We start from the raw sequence: 20,228 nt of genomic DNA on the forward strand, positions 1-20,228 counted from the left end.
AAGGAGGGTTCGACCAGCCGATCGCAAAGCAAGTGTCGTACAAGAAAATGAACACCACGGAGGCAACTCCCGCTTTTGAATTGCCCTTATCAGCCTCGTGAACTGTTCCGGTAATGATGCCGAGCGTGATAGCGAGACCTACTGCACCCCAGATCATCAGTTGGCGACGTCCTACCTTCTCAATGATGAAAAATGGCACCCAAGCTGCCATACAGTACTGAGTCTGGGAAACGGCAGCAATGATTTTCGAATTGAGTGCCGACAGATGCACAGATTTTTCGTAAATAAAAGCAGCATAGTAAGAGACGATGTTGATTCCTCCCAATTGCTGAAGAGTCAAAATCCCAATAGCCAACGCCGTCCGATGGAAGTGCTTCTTCGGGGATTTCTGGAATATCTTCCTAAACTCCATACCCTGCTCCAAAGTCAACGTTTCCTTGATCTCGTTAATTTCCTCCGCGATATACGGGTTATCGATGTCGACATCGGCGAGCGCTGCAAATACATTTGTGGCCTCGTCGAATCTATCCATCTTGATAAGCCAGCGGGGGGACTCGGGGAGGTACAAAACAATTGACATGAGGAAGATGGCAAACACGATCTGAAGAGCGATAGGGAATCTCCAGCTTGCACTCGAGTCGACAAAGTAGAATCCAAGATCAATCCTGTTCCATCGTTAGCCATGCCACCGGACAGATATAAGTAAATCGAGAAGACGTACCAATTAGAGAATGCGATACCACAGGTGACAAGGGCGCCAGAGGCCATGACGAGCTGTCCTCTGGTTTCCGGTTTGGCACATTCGGACTGCCACATTGGTACTGTCGCGGTTATAAAACCGTTGCCAAAACCAGTGACAACTCGAGCGACTGACATCTGAGCAAGCGAGAAGGCAGAGGCTTGCAAGACGGCACCGACGATCATGATCCCGCTACCGGCAAAGATCATCTTTCTTCGACCGAACTTGTCGCCGAAGAACATGCAAAAGATGGCTCCGAACATGCATCCGATTTCGTAGATTGAGATGACGACACCTTGGATAGTCGAGTTGTGAGATTTTTGAGCGTCCGAGAGATAGTCAGAGGTAGAGTCCATGCCGGGAAAGGTTTTGACAAAGGTAGGGAGGGTGAGAAGGCCGCCCATTACTCCTTGATCGTATCCGAAGAGCCAGAAGCCAGTGCCGGCGATGAAGGCAACTGCTCGGTTGAGCCAGATGCCTCGGAGGCCGATGTACTTGGGTGCATTACTCATGATTGATCTTGATCTGAGGAGGAGGATGAGGATGAGGAGTGAGGTGAAGGGGGCAGAAGGACAGAATGACAGGCCGAGACGTCATGACGTCTTATATAAATCGCGGTGTAGAGTGCAAGATGGAAGCGATGCAATGGTGGTATTGTGAAAGCGAGCGAGGAAATCGAGCCATGGTTTTGCGGGGTAGAATTGAGGAATAAAATAATATAAAAGATATGAGCATCCGGCGGACCTTGTTCCTGTATGCGGTGCACAGTTAGCTGTTGATCGTGTTTGGAAAGTATGAAGGATTGCAGTTTGACCACAGATCTCCGTAGAAACAGAGCCCAGAACCACAGACACTCACCGAGCACATTTCGTTTCATGCGATACCCCGCATTGTCCGGCCTCGCCTACTCGGGCTCATTGTGGGGTCAAACCAAGCTAACGAGCCCCATGTATATTAAGCGCCCCAGACTGCAAAGTTCGTCCAGAAGCTATATCGACGGGAACTTGGAAGCATTTCTGCCGTAGTTCTGAGTACCTGATGTCCAGTTTTGCTGTCTTAGTATTGCCAGCTTGCGTTGATGGCTTGCTATGGCAAGTTTGCTGCTAATCAATCGGTGTTTTTTCCGGAGAAGCGCTGTGGTTGAGAGATAATCGTTAGTTTTCTGTTATTTAAGTCACGGGATCCGGACACCACAGCGGACATCATTACCGCGGCAGGGCTCATCCTCCTCTGCTAAGTGCCGAAATTACATCAATCTTTGAGTGTACTATGCCAATTGACCTTTACACTTGCTCTATTATATCACTTGTATTTCCTTATTTGTCTATGTCTATATGATTGCATCGACTTCCCACGATATGCAATGCAACGCGGTTTCTCGCACAGTACAGCACTACCGATACCTCAGCCGAGCCGTCTGCCAAATAGCCTTCCGACAGTGTTCATTTGACAGAATTTTGCGGGGTTAAATGACAGAGCTAGCTAATCTGGATAACTATGAAAAGAACAGTAATTCGACGACGCATTCTCATGATCGACCGCCAGCCCTCGACGATCGCGCGATGACTACCGTTCCGAGTTATAATCGCGCTCAGACCTTTAGACTCTCGCTAGTTTATCCTCCGAATCGAAGACAAGGATGCCGTCTCTCAGAACTGATGTCAACCCGCACCACGCATTTATTATTCTTTTTTGCTTCGGAAAATGAATTCAAAGACAATATCTCACTTTCAGACTCGGCTACTACCAAACTATACTCTGTATAGTATCTCCCTCTTTGAGTCCTTATGTGATATTTCTGCGCTGACCTCCAACTCATCTACAGTCTTTACTCAATGCCTATCTGATGCGTGCAATACATACAAAACGAAGAGTGTCACAATTATGATCCATGTGATATAATGCTCTCAGTTGTCAGCCGTATGGCCTCATATCATCCAGTCAAGTACCCCGCAACCTGAATCTAGAGGCATTTTCGACGTGGGGATCGTTGTCACAAACAGGATTCATCGCATGAGGCGGGGTATCTCCAAACGTGAGGAACAATCTTGTTAAACGCCGAAATTCTCTGATACAATCATCCACGCAAACAAGTATCAACTCGGCGGTATACTATTCCGATGATCATCCGTCAACCATTCAAGATCTCGGCATATCGTCGTGGTCGTCCAGTCACTAGTTTTGGCAGATTCAGTATGCTACTCGATGACGAACTGTACAGTAAGAAAGGCAGACGTATGATATTCGTCTATTTGCAGCTTCTTCGTTAGGCCATCTACCTCATGATAGCATCAAAATTACATCCTTGCCATTTCTAGTCACTCCTGGCTGAAGGTATATCGTCATCTCATCTCATATCATCCATCACTGAATCTTTGCTTTCTCCTCCTTAGTTTACGAATACTCGCTGCAACGCTCCACTCATGATGTCCCGCTGGCTTTCAGTATATTGCTACTCCATTGGACTTTGGAACTATCTATATCAACTCTGCCTCCGGAAGAGAGTGTTATCGATATTTCTTGGATCAAGTATGGTGAGTAGCGCTAAAGCCTCTCGAGCTGTATGAATCAACCTATACGAATACCATCACCCCCATCTTAGTTCTTTAATCGTCCTTACTAGCTGTTCGTCCAATGATTTGACCCTGTTGTACGCCTTCTACTTTGCTGGATATTAATGATATACATGAAGATCTACGATTGCCTTGGAATTCTGATCTATACCGAACGCTGCTAAAGAAATCACACCACAAGTCTCCCTCACTTTGCTCTGACAGACACCCAGTCGTAGGTTCTAATGCTTGATTGTGTAGGGTGCACTTCTCACTACAAGCATGCAACAACTTATTTATTTACAAGCACGTTGTTTTTACAGCGTTGAAATGAACCACTTTTATCAAATTTATTTCAATTATTGTATTAAGTTATGCATAACTAGTAACATAGACAACGTGACAAAACTCTACCAGTCATAATGTCATGCAGAAAGCTGATACATCCAGGACACTCCAAAAACTACAGCTCTCAGATTGATCTTTATATTTAGAAGCCATCTCCAGGAGCGGCAGCATTGGCCACAACAGGAGCAGCAGGCACCGCAGCAACCGGAATGCCGGGGTTGGCAGCAGGGACGGCGGCAACTGGCTTGGCCGCCGCAGGGGCGGCGACTGCCGGAGCGGCAAGGCTGGCAGGGCTGGAGGCACCAGCGACTCCGCTGATACCTTGGGAGGCCATCTTCCAGCTTGTCTCCTCTTCCTCCCAGTAGCTGCCGCCCTCGATGGTGCTCTTGATGCCCGCACGCATACTCCAGTGCATAGCAGCGCTAGATCCGACGGAGTTGCCCTGGCCCTTGGGGAATTTGTCGTCGAAAATCTTGAGATCACTGTCGCCGATTCCGTTGGTCTTCCACTCAGCCATAATAGGAGGGATAACGGTCCATCCACGAAGATGGCCCTTCTGGAAAGCGTCTGAAATCGAAAGATCGAGGGTATCGACGAGCTCCTTGTACGAAAGGTAGTAAAGGAGACGCTTGGCACCTCTGAGCGACACAGCAAAGGCACTAAGACCGACGGTGTCGAAAGTAGGAACGATAGCGCGTCTACCTTCGTCGACGCCGGCGTCCTTCATCAACTCTATGAAGCAGAACCAACCCCGATCTGTGCACGCGTCTTTGACGACGCTGGTGGGGGCCCGGAAGGGATCGTTGTAGACAGTGCGCGCTTTGTCACGCGGGGCGGGAGCGGTGTGGATCTTGGACGCGGCGAAGTGAAGCATATCCCAGTCGGCACCGTAGGGGTAGTTGGCAATCTCATCAGCGGTGTATGGGCGTCTAAGAGGGGACTGGCGGAGACCGACAGCGAATGCGGAGAGCTGTGTTCTGAGGTGGAAGTCCCTAATGTGATAATGTTAGCAACAATAAAAACACAAACGCGTCTGAAAAGGTTCTTACCAGTCGACATCATCCTCGAGGACAAGAGCGGACTCGATGTTGTTATCGACAATGTAACGGAAGAGGTTCATATGACTTCTCCAGCTGCCAAGGTATGGGAAGTATCTCTCGGTGGCCATCTTCTCGCGGCCGGGTCCGGGAGGATAGGCCTTCTCGTCGACGTCTTTTGAGAAAACGCCCGGGATTGTGTCTGTGATGGTGAAGTTTGTCTCGGAGGCGAGCAGAGACATGGCGTCCTGTCTGTCGCTTCTGGTGGGAAGCGATAGCAAGAGGATCGCGCCGAATCCAAGAGTTCTGTTTTGGATATCGCTGATGGCGTCGGTGGAGACGTGGCCGTCATGGGTAACAACCTTTCCCTGAGCCACGCTACTGCTGCTGGCGGTAGGTACCGCGGTCTTTGAGAGGAGGAGCAGGAAGACGACCACGCCCGCCAAGGCGGCTATGACCAGAGGTTGACGGCCCTTGGTCACGATCATAGTGTTGGTTTGCCGGTCTGGGTTGCGGGAGAAGGGGAGGGGAGAGGGAGAGGGAGAGGATATATAAGAGAGAAGAAGAGAGAGAGAGGTGACGCGAGAAAACGAAGTTGGGGAAGGAGTGGAGATGACTGCATTTGGAGTCGTTTTACCAGCTTTTCGGATTTCAATCGACGCGCGGACGGAGAACGCGCAAGGTTTCTGAGCTCTAAAGCTAACCCTTCGCGGATCGCACGGCCGAGAAGCTGCACAGATTAGCCGCGTCGGTTTAGAGGAGTGAGATTGGATTATATGAGTTAATATATATCTGTTTAATACTACTAAATCATCAGCTCATTGTTATTGCTGAGCAGTCTAGAATACGACGAGGGGGACGCGCTGAGAAGGCGCAGAGCAGGGCCAAGCCGCAACGGGCTGGCTGCGTTGGAGCGGCTCCAAATTAGTAAATTAGGGTGCAAGTGTTGCTGCAGCATTTACCAGAAATCTAGAAAGACTGCGTTCACGCTGCCGCTGCAGGTGGTTCCTGACTACCGCCGCTGTGTTCAACGGGGGTGGAGGATTTCCGAGAGAAACCAACTGGCACTATGGTCCCGGTCCGACTCTCAGTACCGCTTCATCACAACTATTAAACCTATACTCGGGTGTCTCTAAGAGGTCTCGAAGGTTTATACAGTGCTGCAGCTGCTCGAGAACCCCTTCGCTGATCATACTGGCCCTGGCAAGGCCGCGTCAGTCCGTCTTCCGAATCTGCAGGGCGCTCGTCTTCTTGCTGCAGGATGGTAGTGCAGTTTCAGTCTTTTGAGATAAATGTGACTAGTGCAGATACTGATATAAACATCTGTCCATTCTTGCGAGTAAGACGGTCTCACAATATCAGACTGAGAGCAGCTGCCAAGAAGAGAACTCCGGACCCGAAAACATCTGATAGGCGAATGTGCACAAACCCTACTTTTATGACGTGGTCAAATGCACAAACATTGTGCGATTATACAGTAAACGCGCACGTGTTCTACGTTTATACATCCAGATTCTGTCCAAACTGTTCAGGCACGGCTCGCAAGCGGCAAAACCAAATCTGGAGGCGTCTATTTATTGCCTGACTGTCCACAGAGGCCAAGCCGCGAAATAAAGAGGATGTAAGGTCCGGGAGGAGAGACGACTGAATAGCGATTACAACTGCTTTGTAGGGAACAGCGCAGATGTGCGCCTTCTCAGCTCGACGACGAGTGGCAAAGTGGCGGAAAGAGTTCTGCAACTGGTGCAGCAACAGATGTGCAGGCGGCCGAGGTAGGGCCTTTGTGCAGCAGCAGCTACTGCACCCAGGATGCATGTGTGGATGCATGCGAGACGAGAAGATGTTATTGCAGATAAGTTTTGCAGTTTCTAATCAGAGATAAGCTGTTCTTTGTAGTGGTCATCGGGATCATTGTAAGATCAGAGACAATCATCCGAATTAGCTCTCCGTGATCTTCAACGGTGAGGCTCAGTTGGCTCTTCCGCAATCACACGTAATTAATTTCTCATCGACCGTTGAGCTCCTCGGCCGTGGTTTGGTAGGGTATCGAGGGCGTGTAGTAAGCGATGAGCGCATCGTGTCGGCCCGCCCCCGACGAACATCATGACATCACCAGACAGACTCCGATTGGGTCTATGACAGACGGGTGTGATGAGAACAGCAGGAACAGCGGAGTGAGTGATCTTGGACTATACCAGGGGACATGTGCAGCGAGCATGCAATGAGTCTTGGAGCATGTGATTGTTGTTCTCTGCTGTTAATAGGTGAGACTAGTTTGTTGCTGTTTTGGAATTCAGGGAAATGACGATGATTTAGCAACCTCACGAAGTTCGCACACGACGTCCACAAACTACTACCAGAGTGCGACAACAACACTGCTCGCCCCCCACGCCTTCTCTACTCTAATTCCTATTAACGAGCTCAATCTGATTTAAGCGCGATGGGCCGAAAATCACTCAACCTCGTTGACATAATTTCCGCAACATCAGACAAGACAGTTTTCCGTCGGCCAGCCTGCCATATTCGGAAACTCTGCTGAGCGTCAAGTCAAAACACCTCCAGAAAATCGTTCCCGGAAAACTCTGAAGTCAGCAGACAGCAGTTCTGGGAGCAACCTCTGGATATCCGAGACGCGAACGCCTGTTCAGCAGGATAAGTAAAGTTCACGGCTATATGGGTTCTGCCCACTTCACCTCAACCCCACACTAATCCAAATGCCGCTGCATTGTCCTGAGCACAATCAGCACATTGTCCCGAATCAAGAAAAAAGATGTCTCTGTGAGGAAGTAGGGAATGATGTTCTGTTGTTCTGTTGAGTGGATATTGGTTGACGTCATGCCTTTGTTCTCGTCCGATGGGCTTCGGACTTTCCGATCTACGTCTACACCCCACTAGGTGATCAATCAATTCGTGGGGGGACTGGGGTAAAAACAGGGGGAGACGTAACAGGATCGTCTTGTTCTCTCAGATGACCTACATTCTGTTCCGGCTAATCTGTCAAGATAACTCTGTCGGGGTCGCTATCCGCCCCAAACACGCTCCCCGGCTGGAGCTATAAAGGACTGTCTGGCCCCTCTTGCTGTCAACAATATATCCCACACAACAAACGACTGGTTAACAATAATCATGGGCGGCACTCTGCGACCTTCTGTATCCTTCAACGAGGAAAAGCCCTCCAACCTGAACGTTGAATATGACCCCATCCAGCTTCTCGGAGACTTATCCGGTGAATTCGATGGAGTCACTGTACCAGCAAAGGGCACTCCCGAGCGAGAGGAAATGGAGAAGAAGTTGAAGTTCAAGATCGATATGACTATCATGCCGGTCGTCATTGCTATGTACATTCTAAAGTATGTCCCCTATCCTTTGTATCTATGCAGTTATTCTTTGTATCTACGCAGTCCTCGCTAACAGTCATCCCAGCTATCTCGACCGTAACAACATCGCCGCTGCAAAGCTAGGAACTCTTCGCGAGGACCTCAATCTGACTGATACAAACTACTCTACATGTGTCTCTATCCTGTTTGTCGGCTACATCTTGATGCAGATTCCCTCTAACCTCCTGCTCGAGAAGCTCGGACGGCCTTCGCTCTATCTCCCCCTTGCCATGGCGATTTGGGGCGTCTTGTCCGCGTGCACTGCCGCAGTTCAAGGATTCGGTGGTCTTTTCGCGGTCAGATTCTTGATTGGTTTCGCGGAAGCAGTGTTTTACCCCGGAGTAATGTTTTACCTGTCCTGCTGGTATACCAAATACGAGATTGCTAAGCGGTCCGCCATCTTTGTCACCGGTTCATGGGTCTCGGGCGCGTTTTCTGGACTGATCGCGTATGGCATCATGAAGAATATGGACGGTGCTCGCGGCCTCGAAGCATGGCGCTGGCTTTTTCTTATCGAAGGTGTCATCACCGTTGCAGTCGCTCTTGTGTCTATCTTCATTCTACCTGAGCTGCCGGCCACTACCAAATGGCTGTCAAAGGAGGAACGTCTTCTTGGAGTGATCCGCATGATTGAAGACGTCGGACAAGCAGATGATGACCACGCGCCAAAGCTCGATGCGAACGGCGAGCCAGTCGTCGAAGATCTGCATGGGAAGTTCAAAACTGCAATGGAAGGATTTATTCTTGCATCGAAAGACTTCAAAGTCTGTATCGCGTTCTTTATGATGTTCTTCCTGGCTGTTACTGCTGGTGTCAATACTGTCTTCCCTTCGATCGTAAAGTCGCTTGGATACGGCACCGAAGAGACATACCTTCTCACGGCACCTCCTTGGATCTTGGTGGCGATCACCTCGGTGCTGAACTCCTACCATTCAGATTACAAGCAGGAGCGATACTTCCATTTCCTGTGGGGACCCACCTTGTCCCTCGTGGGCTTTGTGATTGGTATCGCAACCACCAAAACCGCGCCCCGTTACGTCGCAATGATGCTCTTGCTACAGGTCTACAACTCCTGGTCTTTGGGTTACGCCTGGCTTGCGTCGATCATCCCGCGTCCTCCCATCAAACGAGCAGCGGCAGTCGCGTGCGTCAACATCGGTGGCAACATTCCAAACATCTTTGTTCCGTATATTTACTACAGCAAGGCGTCGCCTCACTACTACGCCGGATTCGCAGTCTGTATCGCGACTGCGTTGCTGGGTCTTGTGTCTGCTACCGTGCTGAAGATCAGACTGAACGCGCTTAACAAGAAGTTGGCCGCCGGTGGCATTGTTGACGGTCTGGACGGCTCGACTGGGTTTAGGTTTTTGTCATAGACTGGAATTGTTTTAGATAATTTTCTTAGATAGCTGCATAATCGATAAGGGATATTTTTTAACTTGTTTTCTTATTCTGTGATTGAATTACCAACACTTTAAAGAACAAAAGCAAAACCCAGATTCTTGGAACCTCAAAACAATGATCATTAACTTTATGAAAAATACAAACAAAAACAAAACACCCTTCTTCTGACAAAATCTTTGTTATCTAAATGTTCTAAACATCTAAGCTCTCTTGGAGGTTGAGGCGGCAACAGGGGGGGTATCCAACTGATCAGGGTTGAGGTAGTATGATCTGTCGCCGTCGACTCGTCGCTCGGTCTCGGTCCAGCCGTCACCGAACCAGGCCATCGGGTTTCCCTCGACGTAGGTGTAGTTGAAGTCCTCCCATCTTGGGTGCGAGAAGGCCCAGATAGCATGGAGAGACGAGCCAGGCCAGAGCGAAATGATGTCACCCTCCATCTTTCCACCCTTGTACCATGACCGGCACGGCTTGGAGAAGACGGTCTTCTTGAAGTACTGGCGGCAGTACTCGACAAAGTTGTCGACGGCCTCCTTCTTGGGCTCGACAGTGAGGATGTTCTCGTAGGCCATCTTGGAGACGGTCTTGGTGACGTACTCGCAGACCTTCTCAAGCATCATGCTGAGACTGCCCGAGCCAAGAGCGGAGTTGGGTCCGAAGGAGGTGAAGAGGTTGGGGAAACCGTCGGTGGTGATCGAGAGATAGCTACTCGGGTAGGGAGTCCAGTGGTCGTTGAGGAGCTTGCCGTTGCGGCCCTTGATGGGGAAACGACCGGTGTAGGTGGTGTCGAAGCCGGTGGCGCAGATCAGGGCGTCAACCTCACGGTGGACACCGTCGACGGTGACGAGGCCGGTCTCGGTGATGTGGTCGATTCCGGTGGTGATGAAGTTAACGTTGGGCTGGACCAAGCTGTTGAGGTAGCCGGGTCCGGGAGTCAGACGACGGCATCCAGGGGGGAAGGAAGGAATGAGGGCCTTGAAGATATCAGGGCGGTTGGCGAGCTTGACTTCCATGTTTTTGAGGAAAAGAGCGGCGGCGGCGTCAGAGTCGGGGCCGATGAAGGTGGTGTGATGAGCGCCCTGGATCTCATCCTCGATGGCCTTGCGGTACTTGAGGAAGAACTCGGGGTCCTCTCTGAATCGCTTGAGCTCGTCTTCGCTGAACTCGAAGTTGGCCTCAGATGATGTGTGCTTCTCGACCTCGGCGGCGGCGAAGGGAGGAGAGATCCAGGTCTTTCCGCGGACGTAGTTGTCGAGTCTGTTGACGACCTTCTGCAGAGTAGGCACGATCTGGATGGCACTGGAGCCGGCGCCGATGACAGCGACGTTCTTGCCCTTTGCATCCCAGCTCTCGTCCCAGGCGGCACTGTGGAGAAGCTCGCCCTTGAAGTCGTGGAGTCCCTTGACGTCGGGCCATCTCCAGTCGTTGAGGGTGCCGACGCAGACGTAGAGGATGTCGCAGTCGTCGATGAAGGACTCCTTGGTGAGGAGGTTCTCGACGGTGACGAACCACTTGTTTGCGTCCTCGTTCCACTCGGCGCCGGTGACCTTGTGGGAGAGCTTGGTGTACTTGGTGACGCCGTACTTGTTGGCGACGCCCTGCCAGTAGTCGTGGAGCTCTTTGCCGGAGGCGTAGAAGTGGGACCAGTTCGGGTTGGGCTCGAAGGAGAGCTGGTAGGAGTGTGCGGGGATGTCTAGGAATGATGTGAGCGAGTGCAGGTGTGATGAGTGAGTGAAGAAGGAGAGCACTTACCACAGGCAACACCAGGATATCTGTTCTCGTACCAGGTTCCGGTAACGTCTGAGTTCTTATCGTAGATAGTGAGGTCGATGTTGGGGATGTACTGGGGGAGTCTGATGCCGGCGAGGATGCCGGAGATGCCGGCGCCGACTGTGATGCACTTGAGCTTGCGCTGCTCGTCGATGGAGCTCGGGTAGATTGAGACGGGAGACATTGTTGATGAAGATGGGGAAGATGGAGACCGGGAGGAAGAGAATCAGCGCATTATTAATAGTGAGAACGGGGACAGGTTGCGGCCAGGCGGTGCCCCACAAAAAGGCGGGCTGCTTGTTTAGTGTTTGCGGTCTTGGGCGCTGGAAATGTGGGGTTACTTGGCCCGCTGCCTATCTGAGCGCAAACCCCACGTCAGGTGATTTGTACACAGAAACCCTATCCGACGACTGACAATGGATCCGCTTCCGAGCCCTACCGACGCTGCTCCTTATTCTGCTGCTGCTCAGTGTTGTTCCTGCGGGTTCGAGTGCATAATTCGTCTGCTCGGATGCCTTAAATCAATTTCTATCTTTCGCTGCAGCACCGCTGCAACACCGCTGCTGTCAGGCCATCCCTCTGCTTACTTCATTCCTCTTTGGGCCGCCCACTTGCACTATGCGGGGTAGCATGCGCCGCAGTAAACACTCGTTATGTCATAGCTTCCGCGCAGCTGACTAAGACCCCACTCTTGCGCACTGTAGCGGAAAAGCGGGGTATTTCCGCGCTCTGACCTGCGCTCTGAGCTCACGCGGTGCTGGCGTCATACAGGCGATGAGCAATTCGTTGCTCTTCGTCAGTGGTGCGCTGAGCAGCAGTGTCATGTATCAGCCTCCTCCCCCTCTACTCCTTCCGTCTCGTGATGTCGCAGTCCAGCAAGCGGCAGTCCAGTCCCGCGTCGGCCTCCCCCGACTCCTCCTCCGCCGCCAGTGCGCGCAAGAGGCAGAGGAAAAACTCCACAAGGGCGTGCGACATCTGTAAAACGTGAGTGTAACTCTTCTCTCTACAATCACCTTCTCTACCTCTCTGACAATAATCATCTCCAGTCGAAAGAGCCGCTGCGACGGAACCCTTCCTTGCGCGCGATGCACAAAGTTCAACTCGAGTATGTTGCTCTCAATCTCCGTTCCGCCTTCTGATCCACTCTGATCCGCTAACACGTCCGCCCAGAATGTACCTACGACCTGAAGTATACTCGCGGCACCTATGTCATGCCAATGAAATCCTCCGCCGTCCAGACTGACCCCATCTCGTCACCGACTCGGCATCATACAACCACAGTCGATCACAAAGCCAGAAGCAACGACGACATCAGCAGGATTGACAAGTCCTTGCAAGACTCCAGTGCTGCGTCTGAAACACCAAAGTCGAGCGCAGGGGATGAGTATCTAAGCGAGTCCTCTAGACTGCTGTCCGCGCCGATCGAAGGAGGTCCCGTTGACCCGCTAGAAGTTGCTCGTGAAAAAGCGGAGATACGGAAATTACTCTTCCATGGCACAATGCAGTCAAATATTCCGGTCGACCATCCTGGGAAAAATAATTCCGGCAGCGCGGGTGCAAACAGCAGCACGTTCTGGTTCAACGATTCTCATCTGGGGGAAATAGACAGCAAATTCTTGGCGCTTCCATCAAAAAAGCTAGCATACCATCTCACGATGTGGTACTTTGACAACGCGAGTCCGAGCTACCGAATCCTCCACCGTCCGCTAGTTTACGAATGGATCGAATGCGGCTTCTACGCCGACCCTTCCCCCTTCGACCTCGACGAGACCAGCCACAGCACGATCCCGAAACGAACCGCGACAGAGGAAAACGTACGCAACCGCCTGCTCAACGATCACACAATCTCGGCCGTCATGTTTTCAATCTTTGCAATGGGTTGTCTTTTCCCCGTCGGCAGTCGGCTCAACGCGCCCGATCAACGCGCCCTGATGAGCTACCGCTCAAGACAGTTTTTCCTCATTGCCCAAAGCGAGCTGCGGCTCGACCCCGGCCCACCAGACATGCTCATCAAGCTACAGGCTCAGTTTAACATGTGTCTCTACTTGCTGACCACTTCACGTGTAAAGGCTGCGTGGAACATGCTTGTGAGGGTTAAGAATATAGCATCCAATCTTGATCTCAACCGTCGCGATCCGGCCTATGGAACCGATCGACCACGGAGATGGGACCTGCTAGGGCTTGAGCTACGCAAGCGATGCTTCTGGGCTGCGTATACTCTAGAGACATACATGTGCACCATGCTGGGCAAGTCGCTGACCTGGGCAGAGGAAGACATCACGGTCGACCTCCCGGCTGTGGCGCGTTATTCACTGCTCAAACGGGTCTCGGACTCTGACGGGAATGCGGCGGCAGATATGCTGAGCACAATGGATTACGGCGATATAAAGTCGGGGCCTAGTTTATTACACTCGCCTATCGCGCACGCAAAAATATCAAAGATAATTCGGACTGCGTTGAGAAAATTATACTTCAACCCCAACGTCGACCGCTCGAGTGAAGAGCAAGAGCAGCTTATTGACAACTTGGCGGCTGAGGTGGTGAATTGGGAAGAAGAGCTCCCTAGTTTCTTGAGACTGAACGCGCTGTCGTCAAGTAATGGATTAAAGCTGCCGTATGCTCGGCAGATTGATGTCATACATGTCGTTCATGCCCATGCGCTCATACTAATCTATCGGCCATCGCTCAATCTCTTTGAACCCGTGAATATGGCGGCGAGACAGAATCAGCAGCGGCCATATCAACTAAAAGCATCATCGCGCAAACGGGCACAGCAGGAAAAGTGCTTGGACGCGGCCCTGGAGGTTGCAGACATGGGCGACTTTAGCTCGCTCTCGGGGTCGAATTGGTATACCTCCTACGTCGTGTTTTGCTCAATCACAGTCATGTTTGTGTATCTTGCCCATAATCCAAAGACCGAACGGCGCAAGGACATCCTCGATCGTGCTCGAAAGCTGTGCGATGTCGAGATGCGGTTGAGTACACAGAGTGATATGGCAAAGAGATATGTGAGTGCCTTGAAAGAGCTGTGGAGACAGGTTCGGAGGTATCTGAGCGGACAGCAGCAGCAGCAGCAGCAGCAGCCGATGGCAGAGTTACTGAGCGCGTCAATGTCGGCGCCTATGCAGCAGGAATCAATGGAAGAGCAAGAGTCGTCGGCGCTGGATTTCTCGGATCCGTCATTGCTATCGCTTGACCACTGGGATAGCGGGCTGACCCCGCCGGACTTGTTGGCCCAGATTCCTAGTGTGTCTGATATCCCGGCGTTTAGAGAACTACAGCAGGCTGCTCTTGGTTCGTATTATACTGATCCAAGTACGAGTACTATAGACGACTACAGTTCTATGATGCGAGAGGTAGACGCAGGATCAGGGCCGATGCTGACGGGGATCGATAGGGAGGATGACTTTAACCGGATGGTGTTTACGGACATTCTGGAGAGCCTGGCACAATCTTTCCAAGGGTTTGATTCAGCTGCTAGTGTAGGATTTTCACAGTAATAATACAAATTACAGTATCACATCAAGTTCGTTCGTAGCTGTCCATCCAAACGTTAACTTCGTTGCCAAACATAACTTTCTGGCTGGTGCTGGCAAAATCAGGCTGCTGTCTGTAAAACAGATCACCCAAAGAGCACTCCACGGTCTGGCCGGTGACCTTGTAGTCTTCGTCGTCAAGGAAGATGTCATAAGCCCGCATGATTGTCGACATCGGAGTCATCTGTTCTTGAGGGATCTGGCGGAGAAGTTCAGCGGGGGCGAGACCGGTTTTGACGAGCGCGGGGCAGATTGCGTTCACAGTGATCTTGTCTTTTTCTAGGGGTTGAGCCACTGATCTCGTGAACCCCATGAGCTAGAGAGAAGTTAGTAAATAATGATCGAAAGAGCTTTGATATAGCAGGAGTCTTACACCGTGTTTGGCAGCGCAGTACTCTGGGTTGGAAGGAAAGGCGTATAAGCCAGCCGAGGAAGCAGTAAAGACAATCTTGCCATGTCTTCCATCCGGATTTCGTCTCATATAATGCAGCGAGCACCAGTACGTATTAAGAGACCCGTATAGATCGACATCGATAGTTTTGAAATTAAGCGGTTCAGGCTCTTCGGCGGCCGATTCAGCGACGACGTCGTCGCGATCGTCGATCCCGGCGTTTGCAGCGACGAAATCGAGACGCGAGTAGGTGTTGAAGGTGTGCTTGAATAGCGCGGCGACGTTGTCCCAGGACGTGACGTCTGTTTTGAAGAATTCTGATTTTCCTGGTGAGAGTGTGAGGGCGGAGACGGGTGGCGGGGCGAGATCAGCGAGGACGACGGTCCATGATTTTTCGATGAGGTGGATGCTGAGAGCGAGGCCTATTCCTGAGGAGGCGCCGGTTACGATAGCCACGGGCATTGCGATTACTCTGTTTATTTTGAGGTTGAGTTGAGTTGAGTTGAGTTGAGAGATTTATAGAAGAGAGTGGGAGGTATATGTATTTGTTCAAGATGCAAGATGTGAATATGCCAGTTGGTGGAGTTGAAATGTGGGGTACGCGCCGCCCGATCCTGATCAGTTCCGCTCTGGATCCTTACTCCGCCAGCCAAGCGCCCCGGAGCGAACAGCAATATAAAGAGAATTTCTCTACATTTCCGTTGAATATTTACTTAGATATTATTTTAAGAATTGTTAAGATAGAATAGGCTCGAGATTCCGCATTAGAGCAGCGGAATAGGATAGTAATTATATTGAATGCGGGGAATCTTATCAGCGGAACAGCTCCTGGGATTTGTGTAGGGTTTGCGCATAGATCCGTCATCGTCGGTTCCTGAGACGTATGCTATATTACGAATATGAAACTAAACGGGAAATTATCATCTTAATCTACTGTTATATTTTATATTGTCATAATGCAGCATGATAGTAACATCAACATAGATCAACAGCCTAGCTCTGGTTATATCCCGCCTCCCAGATCTTGTGGCTCTCCTCAAACATCCATCTCTCACTCTCATTCGGGTAAGGCAAGACAGGTCTGTAGAAGATGTCGCCAAGCGAGCACTCTGCAGCCTGGCCCGTGAGCGCGTCGTCGTCAGCAAAGCTCTGGAACGCACGGAGGACGGTCGACATTGGGGTGACGTGCTCGCGAGGCATGCGGCGGAGGAGGTCCTTGGGCGCGAGGTTGGTCTCGACGAACGCGGGGCAGATGCAGTTTACTGTGATGTTTTCCTTGATGAAGATGGGAGCGACGGAGCGAACAAGGCCGACGATCTGTCTGTGTCAATATACAGCTGGGTAAAGAAATGAAAGAAGTGTACATACGGCGTGCTTGCATGAGGCATACTGGGGGTTGGTGGGGAAAGGATATAAGCCAGCGTTGGAGGCAGTAATGACGACCTTGCCCTTCTTTCCAGCCGGGTTTCGTCTAAAGTAGAAGACAGCGAGCCACAAGCTGTAGATCGGGCCGTTCAAGTCAACCTCGATCGTCTTCAAGTTGGGCTTGACGGGGACCTGAACGCCGTCGACGGTCTCATAAACGTCCTCGTAGAGAAGCTGACGGTCGTCGATTCCGGCGTTGGCGGCAACGTAGTCGATCGACCCAAACTTCTCAAACGTCTCGCGGAAGAGAGCGGCCTGGTCGTCCCAGGACGAGACGTCAGCCTTTTTAAAGAACGCGGACGGGCCGAGTTCGGCGGCGAGCTTGGTGCCGGCTTCGACGTTCATGTCCGCCATCGTGACCTTCCATCCGGCCTCGAGGAAGTGCTTGGTGAGGGCGAGGCCGATTCCCGATGCAGCTCCGGTGACAATTGCGACAGGCATAGTGATCTGGTGTATGATTAAAAGCAGGCAACTCTTCTTCTCTAGTCTGTTCAAAAGAAGAGGAGAGAACAGAGTGGAGATGGGGTTGAAGTGGTTCGACTCCTGCGCAGAGCCGCTGGATGTTTTCAACTTTGTGGGGAAACCCCGCCGGAATCCCTGCGTCACCCAGCTTCCGACCCTAAACCACACTTTCGACTCTTCCCCACATACTTCCTTCATCCACCCCGTTTGGGACGCTGGATTATCAGCTCTGTAGCTGGCGTTTGATATGGAAAACAGGGATTTTGGTAGTCTGTTTGGTTTTGAGGGAGGAGTACTCTTCGTTTTGCGTTGCAGGCGATACCAGTAAACGTAGATATGCCATTAATAAGCGATTAGTAAGACGATAATGCGGTCAGCGCACAGAGTACTTCTGTTTTGATTTGATCTGCTCGAGAGAAGAACATCAAGTTTGAGCACAGAACTGGTTGTTGTTACAGAGAATGAAGGAGTAGCATTAGGCTGGCGATTCACTAAAGATTTGATGAGTGTTGATTGTCTGTTATAAAGGCTGAATTATTCATTCTGCTACAAGTCCGCTTGTCTCTGATCCTGATATATATTGAACGGATGCAAAAGATAGCTTCGATTGAATATGAATGTACCAGAGCATCTAGTACTGCTTACGAGCGACGAGGACGACGATGTATTGACGCCATTCACGACTAACAAGCGCGTCATGGACGACTCACAGACACTCCGCAATGACAACAAACGACAAAAAACATCTCTGAGCCAGTCTGAAGCGTCACAGAATCGCATTACAGCTGGCGGTGAGGAAGTTCTTGAGACGCAGCTTATTGCGGATAGTGACGCTAGTGCTGGGGGGTCTGGCTACCCTACACAGATCGGGCATGATGCGAATGACGAGTATGAGCGGATAGAGAGAGCATTATTGCCTACGCAGCCTATCGTTGAAAGTCAGCAAAGGAGCATGTCTGGGCGAGTTATGAGGCAGGAGTCACAGGCTTTAGCGTCTACGCAAGCCATCTTCGACCCAGAGTCTGAGGAAGATAGTCAGCGGTACAGAGAGGTAAGGGATAGCCAGCGGTACAGAGACATAGAGGATACGCAGCCTGTGGCAGAAGATGAGGAGGTGCAGGTATATCAGACTCCGCCGCGCGCGAGAGAGAGAGAAGGGGATGTGGGTGTGCATGAGCGACTTGCGTCGAATAACTACGTGCCAGAGTCACCTCTCGCCACTGCTGCTGCTGCTGAGATTCCGTCGTCAATGCCGGAAGGGGGTGATGGTCAGGTTTGTGATGATAACGACGAAGGCAACGAGGGTGATGACGAGCAGTCTGCTGATGAGGATATGAGTCCAGGTGTGCCAGGTGCAGAAGATAGGTACAATCCTGGCGCAGAGATGTCATTACAAGTGCTGCAGGATGAGGACGAGACGGAGCTTGCCGCAGACGGGTACGACGATCTCTTTCCAGCCGGTACGGTTTCTCGGCTAGGCGAAGGCGATGGCGACAGCGGGATGGTACCGAGACGAGGAGACGAGGGTCCTGCAGAAAGTTTACCGGAGCTAGCCTTGGAGTTATTAGCGGCCGCTGATGTCGAAGCACCTCACGATACTCCTGCTGAGATTATGGACGGCGAAGAGTCTGACAAGAGCGAGAGAGCGCCTGTTGTGCAGAAAAAGACAGCCTCGAGGAAGCGTACGGCTGCGGTGGTCTCTACGGCTGGAGATAATCGGCGGACGATGTCGATTGATTTCTTGCTTACCAGCAGACGGTCGCCGCTGGTTGATCTGCCGAGTTTATCTGTGAGTGATTTTGTTGTTTTCTACTCTGTGGTCTGCTGCTAACGAGTTAGTGCCTGATAAACGAGACAACATTCATGAGTCTGCCGCTTGAGTCGCAGAGAAAGCTAGTAAGTCTGCTGCCGGCGGTAGACAAGACGCGCGATGAGAGTGGCGAGGAGGGCATAAGAGTAGGGTTTTTCGAGAGTAATATGGTGCTGCAGGACGCTATGCGGTATTTACAGGATGATTTGAGGGAGGGGAGGTATATGAAGGGGTACAGTAATGAGGTTAAGAAGGCGAGGAGGGTTATCGATGAGGGAGGGATTGAGAAGTACAAGGAGGATAAGTTTGAGCAGTGGTGGGGGAAGCGGGCGAGAGAGTGACTTCCTTCAATAGAGTGGCTTCAACAGAAGTCAGATTCAAGAGAAATCATCAAAACCACGCGGCAGCCAAAAGCCGGGGCGGAACTTTGTGGGGAGAAAAAGTAAACAAAGAAAAGGATTAAGTGGGGCAGGGTGCGGGGTATTTGCGTGTTTATGTTTACACGTCCCGATTGGGATGGTACATCGGGTTAGGGCTTAAGAGGGGGAAACGCCCGATAGAGCCAACCCCACATATTATCTTGACGCAACCACCGTCTGACCTCAGCTCTCCATAACGACCCTTCATCGTCAGTACAGCAGTCACTTGAGATTTGGTCTTCTTACAACTACTCAGTATTGAAGAAGATGTCTGCAGTTACACCATTCCCCGAAGGAGAGTTCTTGCCAGCTGGAGGCGGTTTTATCGAGCAGAAGCCGCTGCCAGCAGATGCGCCCGAGACAAAGTACCGGCTGAACCACTTTATGATGCGGATTCGGGACCCCAAGATCTCGCTGCCGTTCTACACCGAGGCGATGGGAATGCGGATCCTGTTCACGATGAACACCGGTCCGTTCACGATCTACTACCTGGGTTATCCGCAGACGGACGAGCATCGCGCGGATCTGACCAAGTTTGCGCTCGATACGCTGCCGGTGATGCAGCACACGCTCGGGTTGCTCGAGCTCTATCATGTGCACGGAAGCGAGAAGCAGGAGCCGGGGTACATCAACACCGGGAATGATCCGCTGCGTGGAGGGGTTGGATTTAGTCATTTGGGATTCACGGTTCCAGACGTGCCGGCTGCGGTCGAGCGACTGACAAAGATGGGCGCGACGGTGTTCAAGCCTCTTGGTGTCTCGAACCGGGACACGATCCCGTTGAGCGAGTGGGAGGCCGAGAGGGGGGTTGGAGAGGGCGTGATTAACGAGAATTATCACAAGATTTTCAAGCAGATTGCGTTCTTGCAGGATCCAGATGGATACATTGTCGAGCTGGTTCCTCAGGATTTGTAGAGATGATTACACAATAGGTAGAGAATGAATACATGTTTATTGTTAT

General features: G+C 51.3%; 9 protein-coding genes across 9 annotated transcripts; 4 read left to right on the plus strand and 5 right to left on the minus strand.

Moving 5' to 3' along the window:
* Window positions 1–13: 13 nt before the first annotated feature.
* Window positions 14–1,251, minus strand: BZA70DRAFT_235844 (general substrate transporter; the record flags this gene model as incomplete). The annotated part of the gene is made up of 2 exons (XM_064910353.1): window positions 14–665; window positions 722–1,251. Coding segments are annotated over 2 exons (1,182 nt in total), but the record flags the coding sequence as incomplete, so codon positions are not given.
* A 2,381-nt stretch (window positions 1,252–3,632) lies between these two features.
* BZA70DRAFT_309322 (uncharacterized protein) lies at window positions 3,633–5,438 on the minus strand. Its single transcript, XM_064914880.1, has 2 exons — window positions 4,689–5,438; window positions 3,633–4,631 (listed from the first exon to the last, which is right to left on the minus strand). The coding sequence occupies exons 1-2, from the start codon at window positions 5,162–5,164 to the stop codon at window positions 3,782–3,784; spliced, it is 1,326 nt and encodes a 441-aa protein (XP_064769496.1). The 5' UTR covers window positions 5,165–5,438; the 3' UTR covers window positions 3,633–3,781.
* Window positions 5,439–7,352: 1,914 nt separating this feature from the next.
* On the plus strand, window positions 7,353–9,508 carry BZA70DRAFT_105025 (MFS transporter). Its single transcript, XM_064909356.1, has 2 exons — window positions 7,353–8,026; window positions 8,100–9,508. Exons 1-2 carry the CDS (start codon window positions 7,803–7,805, stop codon window positions 9,427–9,429), a joined length of 1,554 nt encoding a protein of 517 aa, XP_064769497.1. The 5' UTR covers window positions 7,353–7,802; the 3' UTR covers window positions 9,430–9,508.
* Window position 9,509: 1 nt separating this feature from the next.
* On the minus strand, window positions 9,510–11,685 carry BZA70DRAFT_274294 (uncharacterized protein). The gene is made up of 2 exons (XM_064911962.1): window positions 11,207–11,685; window positions 9,510–11,147 (listed from the first exon to the last, which is right to left on the minus strand). Exons 1-2 carry the CDS (start codon window positions 11,406–11,408, stop codon window positions 9,658–9,660), a joined length of 1,692 nt encoding a protein of 563 aa, XP_064769498.1. The 5' UTR covers window positions 11,409–11,685; the 3' UTR covers window positions 9,510–9,657.
* Window positions 11,686–11,695: 10 nt separating this feature from the next.
* BZA70DRAFT_274295 (uncharacterized protein) lies at window positions 11,696–14,739 on the plus strand. Its single transcript, XM_064911963.1, has 3 exons — window positions 11,696–12,208; window positions 12,271–12,329; window positions 12,395–14,739. The coding sequence occupies exons 1-3, from the start codon at window positions 12,087–12,089 to the stop codon at window positions 14,722–14,724; spliced, it is 2,511 nt and encodes an 836-aa protein (XP_064769499.1). The 5' UTR covers window positions 11,696–12,086; the 3' UTR covers window positions 14,725–14,739.
* Window positions 14,736–15,907, minus strand: BZA70DRAFT_105200 (uncharacterized protein). Its single transcript, XM_064909357.1, has 2 exons — window positions 15,134–15,907; window positions 14,736–15,076 (listed from the first exon to the last, which is right to left on the minus strand). The coding sequence occupies exons 1-2, from the start codon at window positions 15,611–15,613 to the stop codon at window positions 14,747–14,749; spliced, it is 810 nt and encodes a 269-aa protein (XP_064769500.1). The 5' UTR covers window positions 15,614–15,907; the 3' UTR covers window positions 14,736–14,746.
* A 237-nt stretch (window positions 15,908–16,144) lies between these two features.
* On the minus strand, window positions 16,145–17,017 carry BZA70DRAFT_287946 (uncharacterized protein; the record flags this gene model as incomplete). The annotated part of the gene is made up of 2 exons (XM_064913995.1): window positions 16,145–16,468; window positions 16,520–17,017. The coding sequence occupies 2 exons, from the start codon at window positions 17,015–17,017 to the stop codon at window positions 16,145–16,147; spliced, it is 822 nt and encodes a 273-aa protein (XP_064769501.1).
* A 427-nt stretch (window positions 17,018–17,444) lies between these two features.
* BZA70DRAFT_105222 (Asx homology domain-containing protein) lies at window positions 17,445–19,362 on the plus strand. The gene is made up of 2 exons (XM_064909358.1): window positions 17,445–18,827; window positions 18,878–19,362. Exons 1-2 carry the CDS (start codon window positions 17,652–17,654, stop codon window positions 19,187–19,189), a joined length of 1,488 nt encoding a protein of 495 aa, XP_064769502.1. The 5' UTR covers window positions 17,445–17,651; the 3' UTR covers window positions 19,190–19,362.
* BZA70DRAFT_105261 (Glyoxalase/Bleomycin resistance protein/Dihydroxybiphenyl dioxygenase) lies at window positions 19,263–20,212 on the plus strand. Its single transcript, XM_064909359.1, has one exon. The coding sequence runs from the start codon at window positions 19,535–19,537 to the stop codon at window positions 20,180–20,182; it is 648 nt and encodes a 215-aa protein (XP_064769503.1). The 5' UTR covers window positions 19,263–19,534; the 3' UTR covers window positions 20,183–20,212.
* Window positions 20,213–20,228: the final 16 nt, after the last annotated feature.

This window comes from Myxozyma melibiosi (assembly GCF_037950935.1).
Source record: "Myxozyma melibiosi strain Phaff 52-87 chromosome Unknown BZA70scaffold_2, whole genome shotgun sequence".
NCBI lineage: Eukaryota > Fungi > Ascomycota > Lipomycetes > Lipomycetales > Lipomycetaceae > Myxozyma > Myxozyma melibiosi.